The following is a 12,454-nucleotide window of genomic DNA, read 5'->3' on the forward strand; positions in this document are numbered from 1 at the left end:
AAAAAAAAAATTTAAAAAAAAAGAAAGCAGGCACTGTACCGGGTCTGTTTACTTAACTGTTTCCTTAGACTGTCTTTCTAACAATCTGTCTAGGAGAGAGGGAATCCTATTTCTTGTTTTTATTTTTATTTTCTGTTTATTTATTTTTAGGGAGAGAGAGAGAGAGAGAGAGAACAAGAGAGAGAAGGAGAGAACGTGCACACAAGCAGAGGAGGGGCAGAGAGAGAGAGAGGGAGAGAGAATCCCAAGCAAGCTCCACACTGCCAGCACGGAGCCCAATGCAAGGAGCCCAACTCATGAACCGTAAGAAGGTGACCTTTGCTGAAATCAAGAGTGGGTTGCTCACTAACCCACTAACTCACCCAGGCGCCCCCTATTTCTTGCTTTTAAATGTAGTTTCAGATATAGTTTTCAACATAGTTACCCACTGGAATCACTTTGAAAGATTAAAAAAAACAAAACACACACACACAAAAAAGCCATAGTGACCTGGTCACACCCCAGGCCAAATAAATCAGAAAATCTCTGGGGCACAAATATTGTTTTTAAATTCTCCATGCAAGTCCAATGTGCAGGCTAGGCTGAGAACCACTGCTTTATAGGCTTGGTAACCTCATTCCCTCCTCATGCAGCCAGTCACAGCTAGCAGGTTTTGAGTGGCTACTTTATGTTCAGCAATTTACATAATCCTCACGGCAAGTGTATGAGGCAGGTATAAAAATCCTAGCATTTCACAGATGGGGAAAGTGGAGCTTGGAAAGGCTAAGTGACAGACCTGGAATAACAAATTTAGTATTCTGTCTTCTGAACTAGATCCTTCACCAGCATACGCTGTGCTTTTTTGCGGATGCCATGATCCTAGCAATATCTCCAATCATAACACACTCCTTTTTTAGGGGCGAGCAGAAACAGTTGGAGAAACTGGAAGACTTCATTCCAGTACTCCCTCATGGAAAAAACAACAACATAAAACTCCTTCCATGGAAGTTGAGGATGAAGAGTGTTTCTCACAACTAACTTTCATAGAGATTTTGAGACTGTGTGGTAGGGAGTAGTAATAAATCAACAGTTGGAGATGGTTAAAATTGTCGAGCAGCTAAAGTCAAAGAGCATCACTTTTTACACAGAGTCAGTTTAATGGTTTTGAACAGCCGTTCTTGGTATCTTGAGACTGACAAGAAAACTGGATAGCACAGTCTATGAAGATAAGCCAGCGTATGGAATGCGAAGGAAGCGGCCGTGGGAGGTTATGAGAACAAGGGAGTCTAGGTTGCTCATGAACATACCAACTACAACACAAGCTGCATAGAGAGAAACAAGAACAGAAGGCTGGAAGACAGGGAGGGCCGGAAAGGCTGCAGGAGAGCTGAGGTCAAGTTCACACCCTGAGACACTGAGTCAGAAGATAAAAGGTGATGCATTACTCAACAAGCCAAGTATTTTTAAAAGGTGAAGACAAAACAGAAAGAGAATTATCTTTCCCTCCATATTTCATATTTTTAAAACTCTGCAAAGGTATAAAGTAATATGAATTAGATCTCACTTTATGTAAATTTGCTGAGTGTGTGTAAATCTTAATATGTCAAATAGCGTGTTAACTTTGCTCATAGAATTTTTAGCACGGAAGATCATTTAAATGAGTCGTGTGGCAATTTCCTCTATAGAGCAAATAACCCACTCTTTTTGCAATTTAAAATTCTCTTATGATGAATCTGCAGGACACTGGCATGTATCATAATTTGATTCAAGGAAAAATGTATCTCGTTACAATTGTATGTTGGAACACCTAATGAGCAACAGAAAAATAATTACACACAGATGTGTTTCCTTGTTTTATTCCTCTCTTTTCAAAGTATGAATCATGATTCCCTTATGAGTAGAGGGCTGAAAGGAGGACAGGACCCCACCCAGCTCTGCCAGCACAGAGCTCCGTCAAGCTTGTGAAATTACAACTTGCATCTTCAGGGCTGTACCCATTCAGTAGCCAGGAAATCTCGGGGAGTGTTGTAACTAGCGAAATCAGGTTAATTCAACAGATGGTTTTCATTTCTGGTGAAAGTTTACATGAGGCTTACTTCTTAAAATGCCCTCACACTATGTTACAGTCAAATGAAGATAACTGGATCTATATTATAAGTTTTAATAGTGCTAGTCTGCAATTTGCTTGTCTCTGGAATGGGAAAACTAAATTGATCTATCCTATGGCCATCTCATTCTTCTCACCGGTGTGACTAAATCAGTTCACCTTTAAGTGACTTTTCAACTCTGTCCTCTCCCCCCAAAACGCGCGCACACACACACACACGCAAACACTTTGAGCAGGTAAACCGTAACACATTACTATTATATTAATGACATAGACAGTAGGCACAGTGTTAACTGAACAAATAAATTCTTCCAGGATTATTCTGCCCTTTTTATTGTGTCAACTTTTACGGCTATACCTTAAAATTTTTTGAACTGCATCTTTTGCCAAAAAAGGATATAAAAGATATTTATTCACATCATTTAATGAGATTAGTTAGGAACTATAAAATTAAGATTTTAAAACACATTTCTTAGGGGCACCTGAGTGGTTCAGCCGGTCAAGCAACCAACTTCTGCACAGGTCATGATCTCACCGTTTGTGGGTTTGAGCCCTGTGTTGGGCTCTGCGCTGACAGCTCAGAGCCTGGAGCCTGCTTCAGATTGTGTCTCCCTCTCTCTCTGCCCCTCCCCCGCTCACATTTTGTCTCTCACAAAGACATTTAAAAAAATTTTTTTAATGCATTTCTTAAATTACCGTGAAACTCATGTTCTGAAAAACCTGAAAATTAAGTTTTTACTTTGGGGGTTGCTTTCAAAGATTAGGTGAAAAGAGATTAATAAAACTTTACTTGCCACTGATTTTATGTCATTAGTTTTAATCAAAAATGGGTCAAATATCAGCAATTTCATATGGCTCTACCTGCTTAGAGCAAGAGACAGGTGAAAAACTAATTTTCACCTCAAATGATACAACCACGGCCCTCTATGTTCCAAAGAAAAAAGTCTTTGCAAGAGAGGATGACCTCAGATATTCTGAAATGTGCTTAAAATATCAACTACAACACATATTCAACCCCAGAGCTTCTGGTGCTGGCTTCCATACTCAAGGAGGCCACCAGTGAGCCTGTAACTCACAAGTCCGATTCTGACAGAGTTTTCACAGTGCATGTGAAAGATTGGTGGTGGACTGACAATCACAGACAACTTTGGAGGGACAAGTGGCAGGGACACTGTCTAAAATAAGTAACTTCCCAATAAAAAATGTCATGTTGGTCAATAACTTTAAAATCCCATACCTAAGTGCTTTGTGTATATTTACTTAGCTTTTCTGCCTTCTACAGAAGGTGCTGAAAGGCAGTGAACTTCAAGAGTTAGGAAGAGGTAGAAAACTGATAGCCAGTAATTGCACAGGTAATAACTGGTGGCAGAGTAATATTGGCTTTAAGTCAGAAAGTGGAGTATTTTACAATAGAACACAAACATCCACAGCCATTAAATAACTTAAGAAAACCCTAGCCACATTAAATACGATACATAGAGGTCACAAAACTACTTTGAAAACATGTTTTAAAACTCTGAAGAGTGTCTTATTTTCTAATGGGCGTAAGGGGTTCCCATATTTTTTGGAAGATAAAACAGAGACCCTAGCAACAACACATTTTCCAGAGAAACACAGAGATCCTCATTCAGAATCCTGTACTTCTTTATCCTAAAATATTGAGATTTACATCAACTCAGACACTAAACAATATTGAGTTTCTTCTCATTTTTTATTTTTTAAAAAAGACAGATTTAGGATATTGTAAGAAATTACTAAGTTACATTTTTTAAAATCTGTCAAGTGCTACAGTAATGGAATAAGTAAATAAGATTTTTTTTAAAGTTCAATGTTTATATATAGACATATTTATAAAAAAATGACTGAATTAGAAGATGTTAAATAATGTTGATACACACCAGGAAGGGATTTAGGCAAGGAAAGGCACATCATTTCACCACAAGAAATAAAGACCATAGTTGGAAGTTAATGACTAGCCAAAGCTTTAGGTCTTGTGGTAGTTTTCCTAGCTCCGGAGGGTCATTACGGTGGAACCTTCTTTATGGTACTGAGCTGGAATACATAGACAGCAGTTGGGAGAATTTTACTCTATGACCCCAAAGTACTGTTAGAAAGAAAGCACTCTTAAGCCTGATGTGTGAAGAGGCAAGGAGCAAAAATCCAAAATGGTTCGGTGGTACTGAAAATCCTATTGACATACTAAGGAGAGTTAAAAAAAAAAAACAAACAAAAAAAGGTAAAGTAAAATAAGGTTAATCCTCTTGTCTGGCTGAATTGGAATTCCTGCAGTTACGAAGTTAAAGTTTCAAGTAAACACTGTATTTTTCACTTCCTTTCTTGCAGACAAACACAGTATAGATAAACAGCTGCCATACTTCACCTTGAATAAAGCTATATGCCAATATTTGGGGAAAAGGCTCTTAGCTAATCTCCTTATTTTATATAGCTTACGTCTGAAAATAGCACTAATACTTCTGGCTGACTGGCTATCTACAACAGCACAGTGACCATTAAGTTTTGACAATGAAAGGTTTCCCAGAGACACTAAAGGGTTTCTAGTTGAACAGCTAGCTATTTACTGAAAAGTCTAACCGACATCAGTAGGACTTGCTTTGGGTCAATCTCCCACTATCAATTTTCTTTCAGAAATTTGTGCCAACCGTCTACCCACTTCTTGCTCTCTGGACTCTGAACCCACATTGGTTTGTTTAAAAGATGGAATCATCCAGAATAATCCATATACATTTTAGTGGTATTAAGAAACAATTGTCTGTGTGAATAAATAAAATAGATTTTCAGGATAAAATGGTAGATCCACTCAAAAAAATTAAATTAAAAACAACGGGAGGGGAGACAAGAGAAAATATTAATATTAAAAACATAATAAAAATGGCAATTGCAAAGCAGGCAACTTCCCACTCATGCCACACGATAGGCCTTCATTAAGGTGTACTCTTTCCGATTGGTGTGAGCAGCCCAGATGAAGAGGGCAGAAGCCATGAACTGTAGGGGAGCTGAGACACACGCCAGGCAGAAGGACCATCCAAATTCACCAGACACGTTCTCAGGTAGTTCTAGTTTCTGGTGGAGTAGTTCAATCCCAGCAACATAACAACTCACTGAGCCCAGTGTGCACAGCCCTTGGAGGAGAACAAAACATAACTGGTAAGAGCACAGTGAGAGCTTCGCGGGCAACACAACAGGACGGTACTGCGTGAATGTTTAAGAGTTACGACTCTTTGGTCTCTATGGACACAGGAAGAGGAGAAAAGCGAAGTATCCTGACAAGACCCACCTGCAAGGAGATGCAGAATGCCTGTGGCAATGGTGGGATACAAACTCCGGCAGATGCAAGCACAAAGTCCAATTACGGCTCCAAAGCACATCAAACCCAGACTGACAAAAGGTAAGAGGAACTGGCAACGCCAAAGATCTGATTTTGAAAAAGAGAAAAAAAGAAATGTTACCATGATTTCAGACGGTGTTCTCACAATGTCAATTTCTGTCATATACTAAATAGATCTTTTCTCAACAAGTGAGAAAGGAGTACTTTTAATACCGGACGTTTCTTTTCCAAAGCACTTTGTTCAACAGGATGCTACCTTTGTCCTGATAAAAGTGAAAGGACACTAACAGTTAACAATCACTGAGGGCTTACTATGCATCCAGCAATTTCTTTACACGCGTTGCATGTTAATCCTCCCAACATCCCTATGAAGAGGTACTATTATTATCTCCATTTTATGAATGAGGAAACTAAGGCAAGAGGTATAACTAACTTGTACAAGGTAAAACAGTGAGCGGGAGAGCCAGCATTTGAAGCAAAACCTTCTGGCTCTACATACAAATGAATCTAAGTCCTTATAGGATCTCAAGGTGGGAATAACAAGTAAATGAATGGTGATTATAAAAGACCTGTTGAAAGAATATACATGAAACACAAAGCAGAGGATCTCTGCACTCAGTAAATGGCAGTTTTAATTATCATAAATTCCCTCAACAGCTGTGGGAAGAAAGCTGATGATCTTCCAAAGCACCCCCTTCCACTCTTACATTACTTTAATTATTAGTAATGTATTAATATCAACTCTAAGCCAAATTCTACCCTATAGTGCTAGTTTTACTTTCTGGAACTACATAAAAGTCTTTTCTCCAACTTCCCTTCAAACTGTTAGAAATATACTTCTTCCTATATATTTGCAATACAAATGTGCAGGTTTAAATGTGCAGGCTGAGGAGCGCCTGGGTGGCTCAGTCGGTTGAGCATCCGACTTCAGCTTAGGTCATGATCTCACGGTTCGCGAGTTCGAGCCCTGTGTGGGGCTCTGCGCGGACAAGCTTAGAGTCTAGAGCCTACTTCGGATTCTGTGTCTCCCTCTCTCTCTGCCCTTCCCTGCTTGTGCTCGGTCTCTCTTGCTCTTGAAATTAAAATTAAAAAAATTTTTTTTCAATGTGCAGGTTGACTTATATGCAGATTTTTAACAGAACATACTGCAAATGTATTTTCTCTTCCTTATCATTTTCTTAATAACATTTTTTCCCTCTAATTTATGTTAAGAATACACTATATAATACATATAACATACAAAATACGTGTCAGTCGACTGTTTTATGTTATTGGTAAGGCTTCTGATCAACAGTAGACTGTTAGTAATGTATTGGGGAGTCAAAAGTTATATGTGGATTTTCAACCCCGTGGAGGGGTTCGTGCTCTTAACCCCTATGCTGTTTGAGGGTCAACTGTACTTGCCATTTCATGGTCTCTCATAACATGGTCATACTTTGGGACAAGCTCCAGTAAGCCTCTACAGCCGGAAAACCAGGTACAAATCTGAAGACAGTATTTCTTATGCAGTCTGACCATCAAGGAATGGAACGCTCCTAATAAATACTTTCATTTGTTTTTGATATCTATACTTTTGTTATTACCACCTAAGGCTACATTAACGTTTTTGGTAGCCCTAATCCTTAGTTGACTCTTAGAGCTTATAGTCAACTTTTTTTTACATATCCCTATCTGAACTCAGGTAGCTGAAACGTTTAACTCAAAATCAAAAATTTATTATTTATTCCTATTAAATTTACTCTTCAAAAGGGCCCACTAATAACATCTTTTGGGGAGGTCTGGATTCTGTCACCTAATGTATTAGCTGCTTCTCTGAACTTTATATTTGCAATTGGTTAGGTACGTACCTAATCTTAAAATATGTTTTCAACAGAAGAGAGTTCATCGGGATACCATTAGAGATCTTATTTCAAGTTGACATGACATACTGATTCATCTTGTTCCCAAAACAGAAATCAACAAATGGCAAAATTATTTCTTTTTTTCCCAACTGTCCGGCTGAAATCAATGTACTCACAGGTCCGAAGCAGATCAATTCCACTATTGTGGTTTCCAGGATCAACAAATTTCTCCATGAACTGCTCATTTAGCGTGAAACTCATGCATTTTGTGGCATCAAATGACTCTGGAACACGAATTAACAATGATTGCTTGTTGCTTTAATTATAAACATTTAACAAAAATCCCTTTCAGTAATTATTCTCTAAAATAAAAAGTGATATAGAAAGATGTTCCCAGAGGACAGCAACCTCTTTGGCCTTGAATGACACACAAGATTCACTGATGCCCAATGGATGCCAGTGGTTCTCAGCAGTGGGCTTAAGACATTGGTACAAGAAAGGGGAAAAAAAAAGTAGGAGCAGTAAAATGAATGCGAATAGATATGCAAGAAGACTAGGAAGGAGGAGAAGACAAATAAATAGGAACTTTCATCTTCTCCCCGAAACCTACTCCCCCAGCTGTCTTCCCCCATCTCAGGTAATGACAATTCCATTCTTCTAGTTCCTCAGACCAGAAACTATAGTCATTGTTGCCCACATGCATCCCACCAGTTAATCCTTGAGGGTCCACCTTCAAAACATATCTAGAATCCAGACACTTCTCAGTGCTACTACTGTCGTCTAAGCCACAATCATCTCTCACCTGAATCAGTGCAAAAGTCTCCTGGCTTCCACCTTTGCCTACTACTTGTTTTCAAAACATGCGTCTAGGTGACCAGATCATCTGTCCTCTGCTCAAAGCTCCGCAATGCTCCTTCACATGTGGAGTAAAAACCAAGGCCCTCATCACGCCTAGAAAATCTTGCAAGGTTTGCCCCACTCTCACCCCCAGAGTACCTTTCTGACAACTCTCCCCTCCTTACCCTCCATTCCAGCCCAGTGGCTTTCTTGCTGGTCCTTGACTAATTCAGACATGCTCCCACCATAAAGCCTTTGCAGTAGCTTTTCCTTCCAACCCACGATTCCCCCTACCTCTGCAATTTTCCATAAAGCCAACTCCTTCACCTACCTCAAGTCTTTACTCAAGTAATGTCTTCTTGTTGAAGCCTATCCTGCCTATGCTACTGAAGATTATAACTTATGCACACCAACATCCCCTTCCCTACATATTCCAAATCCCCTGTATTTTCCTGCATTTTTTCATAGCATGTGTCACCTAACATACTATATAAATAACTACTGTTCATGCTATTACACTTATTTATTCAGTTTACTGCATGCATCCCTTACAAGAATGTTAGCTCCCTCGGACTAAAGGTATTTTTTTTCTCTGATGTTCTACATGGAATATGGAGGCATGTAATAAGTATTTGCTGAATGAATGATAAACGATTGGTAAGATTCAACCATCAAGTGCTCCTATGCCCTCATAAGTAGAACTGAACGCTTTACAATTAACTTTAACCACCACCCCCCCTTTCCAACTACTTTCTTTTTCCCATTATATAATCACAACTATTGTCCTTCTGATATATGGTAACTCCAGCCTGTTGTGCTGTGATTTAAATACAGTGCTTCCCACAAAGTGGTCAACAGAAGTAGTCCTAAGCGGAAACAAATTGTAAAGTTGTTCCTTAGAAACAGTTCTAAAGTTTCCATTTCAATAATTGGAAATTAAACATTTTTAATGGTAAGAATGCTTGCAAAATAAATGAAACAACTTCTTAGGTTTTTATTTCCGTAATGCATATTTTTAACCTACAAACTCTATCAAGTTGTTGTAAAACAGACTCAATATACACAGATTTAAACGTAGAGTTGGATCAAATTATATTCTCTAAGATTCACAGGGCAAATGATAATAACTACTAAAACACAGCTAACACTTAAAAGACTATCAATTCATATTTGTTGATTTGATTCTGGATACTAATTCTTTCACCAATTACCAAATATTTAAAGTCTTCCAATGTACTTTCCCAATTATTTCCTCATGACATGTGTGAGACTAATAAAAATAATTTTACTGATAAGTACAGAGATTTAAACTGGCTTTCCCAAGATAAGGACAGTTACTTATCCAACCAATTGTAACGAGTATCACGGTAATTCATGGAAGATGGGCAGAGAAGGTGATAGAGAAGAGACACATAGATTTATCTCTTTGGAGAGAGAAAGAACCCACAAACCTCCTTTTACATAACTGGGTCATCACCATCACTTTATTATTGAGTAGATAAAGGAGACAGAAGTTAAAATAAGAGAAATACCTGTCCTTTCTGGTGAGCTATACCCATATGCGTTTGGAGGTATAGTGATACACCGTCTCCACAATCCCACTGTGCCATTAAATCGGAAAAGCGCATCATTATAAGTCTTTTCATCTGCCTCATCACTCTCGAAGTCGGTCCAGATGCTTTTGGCCAAATCACTGGAATTTTCTTGAATTGGACTTCGATATTCATACCAGAAGTCTGTGCCAATCGAGGCTGCCATGTAGATGGTGGAAATGAGGCTAAGCACACAAGCAATTACAAATGCTGTAGCAAAACGGTTATCCATTCTGGCATTCAGACTGCTCTGTTTAAAAGTCGGAGAAAGAAGAAATGTTAGACTTCATGGACAAATAGAGGTTATTTTGAAAGGAATTATCTCAAAAACCACCCTTTATCCTAGTCCCCATCCCTTGGCCCTTAAAGTAATATATAATCATTAAAAAATAAATAAAGGCAAGCATGTTCTCAATTAAGTTCAAAATAAAACTCATTATTATGAAAAGTACTTATTGAATGCTCACATACCCAGGATGCTACGGAGACAGAGGTCTTGTTCTCTAGTCTATCACCTGCACACTAAAACAGACAACACTGAAATGGACATACACATTACAGATACAAACAATAGACATGCTCAGAGTCAGCAGTGTACCATACATAAACTCTTCATTACAGGCTGAATTTTTATGCAAGCTGCAGAGCATTAAGTTTTCTGGGGTTGAGCGCGAACAGAGCATTAGAAATGGAAGCAGAGGAAGTTGGCTCCTCCCAGTTTCCTCTGAAGAGGAAAACCTTCTAAACCAAGGTTAAGAATCAGGAGCTATTTGGAAAACAGAGTTGAGATGTTCCTTAACCCACACAGAAAAGGTAGTTCTGGGTACACAGAATAGCAAAGAGAACAGTAACTATGATAATGCTAGATAGCAATCTGCTCTTAATCTATTAAAGCTAAGGAAAACTCCCTTAAGCTGCCAAATTCTCCACTCCTGTCTACTCTCCCCATTCCTCACACTTTTTGACTCTCCTCATCTGCAAACTAAATGATTCCCCCTCAGCTAGAAAGAAAACTGAATTAGGCAGAATACGAATACTCCCAATGTAGCAGGATTCTCACACAGAAAGAGTTGGGACACTGAGGCTTTTCTTTCCAGGAAACAGCTTTATTCGGCGGGCTAAGACCCAAAAGGCTGAGCCCCCAGCGCAGGGCGCGGGGGGGGGGAGGGGGAGGGTTGCCTTTTGTACAATTTTTGCTCTTTTGTCTCCCATATATGGTAACATACAGTCTGAATAAGCTACGTTACAGAGTCCTGGGGAATGTCACGCACCGGCACAGAGCCAGGTTGCCTTCCCTCCTCTGGAGGTTTTCACCACATTCCTTAGGGAGGGGCTCTACCACACCAAGGTGTGGACAGGACTCAACGGCAGTAGTAGTAAATGGCCGCAGTAAAATGACTCAAGGCGGATCAAGCTGAGTCAAATCCTGCCAAGTATACACCGTGACCGCACCAAACACCTTACAAAGGCGCACGAAAACAGGCTCGCAAACTGGGATTGCCGAGTTTGGAAGATAGCAAGTGTGACACAGGAGAGATGGGGCAATTACACTGATTAACAATAACTCCAGAAGTTGGTTTTGTATTCTTGTTCTTTCTAATTCTCTTTCATCCTGGTGCTCTCAAATGACCTTAAAAGGTCCCGGCACCGAGAGCGGCTGTTTACCCAGGCCGGACAACTGGCGCTATCACCTCGCAGGGCGCACCACCGAGTCGGGGGCCCCGCAGTCCAGGGCCACCCCAGGCCAGGGGCCCCAGGTACGCGACCAGGCCCCTCCCCAGACCACTCGGCCGAGGGAAAACCCCCGCCGCAGCGCTGCGGCGGGGCACCCACCCGCCCGGGCCGCTCCCCAGGAGGGGCCCCTCTTCAAACTGCTGAAAACATCCAACGGCTACGCGACCCCTGCCCGGAGACGCCGACCCCGCTCACTCACCGCCCATCCTCCTGCTCCGCCAGCTTCACCCTCAAGCTCAGACCACAGCACCCTACTCTCCCCGCGCCTCCTCTGACGCACTTCCCTGCAGATCCCGCCCCCTCCATAACTCCCGCGCCTCCGCCTCCGCCTCCACCAGAGGCTGGGCTTAGGCCCGGGGCCGAGGGGGCTTGTGGGAGTTGTAGGAGGGACAGAAGGAAAGCGGCGGGAGGTGGCGGCGGTCCGCATTTCTGGCGCCGCGCGCGGTGCATTGTGGGGGATGTAGTTCAACTCTGGGGGGACAGTAGGTGCGCAAAAGGCGGGGGGGGGGGGGGGGTGGCGGCGCGTCTGGGCTGATGGAATCTTGTATTTTATGAAGGAAGGGAGGAAGGTCCGCAAAGGCGACCTGTCTCTGATCACCGACAGTTATTGATTGTGACTTATATAACAGGTTTTCCAGTTCTGTGCTCTCCCTGTGACATAGCCCTACCTCTAAATATGTCAATAGCAGTAAGATACTTCTGCGATATTAACCCATTTATGTCCTCTCCCACAATCTCACTCCCATTGAAGCAGATAGTCCTTCTGGATTTATTAAGTTTAGACTAAGAAAGATGTGACTTGACCGTATCCATCTAGAATGTAATGTTTGGGTTTCATATAATTTATGTTAATGGCTACTTTCTCTTTATGGCAAGCGATACAAATTTTCTATTTATTATAGTAGAGTTTCGTTTTAATGCTTTTTTAACGTTTATTTTATTTATTTTGAGAGAGAGAGAGAGCACAAGTGGGGGAGGACTAGAGAGAGGGAGAGAGAGAGAGAATCCCAAGCAGGCT

The 12,454-nt window shown here is 40.8% G+C and overlaps 1 protein-coding gene across 4 annotated transcripts; it reads right to left on the bottom strand.

The window, feature by feature from the left end:
• Positions 1–3,778: 3,778 nt before the first annotated feature.
• Positions 3,779–11,775, bottom strand: CLDND1 (claudin domain containing 1). Of its 4 annotated transcripts, none has more exons than XM_078452926.2 (6): positions 11,636–11,775; positions 10,174–10,224; positions 9,643–9,952; positions 7,450–7,557; positions 5,382–5,519; positions 3,779–5,226 (listed from the first exon to the last, which is right to left on the bottom strand). In XM_078452926.2, the coding sequence occupies exons 3-6, from the start codon at positions 9,932–9,934 to the stop codon at positions 5,006–5,008; spliced, it is 759 nt and encodes a 252-aa protein (XP_078309052.1). In that variant the 5' UTR covers positions 9,935–9,952; positions 10,174–10,224; positions 11,636–11,775; the 3' UTR covers positions 3,779–5,005. The 4 variants fall into 4 exon arrangements, with proteins under 4 accessions (XP_078309052.1, XP_060496172.1, XP_078309051.1 ...); XM_060640189.3 differs by having other exon boundaries at positions 10,174–10,239; positions 11,636–11,692; XM_078452925.2 differs by having other exon boundaries at positions 10,174–10,217; positions 11,636–11,653.
• Positions 11,776–12,454: the final 679 nt, after the last annotated feature.

Source organism: Panthera onca, chromosome C2 (genome assembly GCF_046562875.1).
Source record: "Panthera onca isolate mPanOnc1 chromosome C2, mPanOnc1 haplotype 2, whole genome shotgun sequence".
NCBI lineage: Eukaryota > Metazoa > Chordata > Mammalia > Carnivora > Felidae > Panthera > Panthera onca.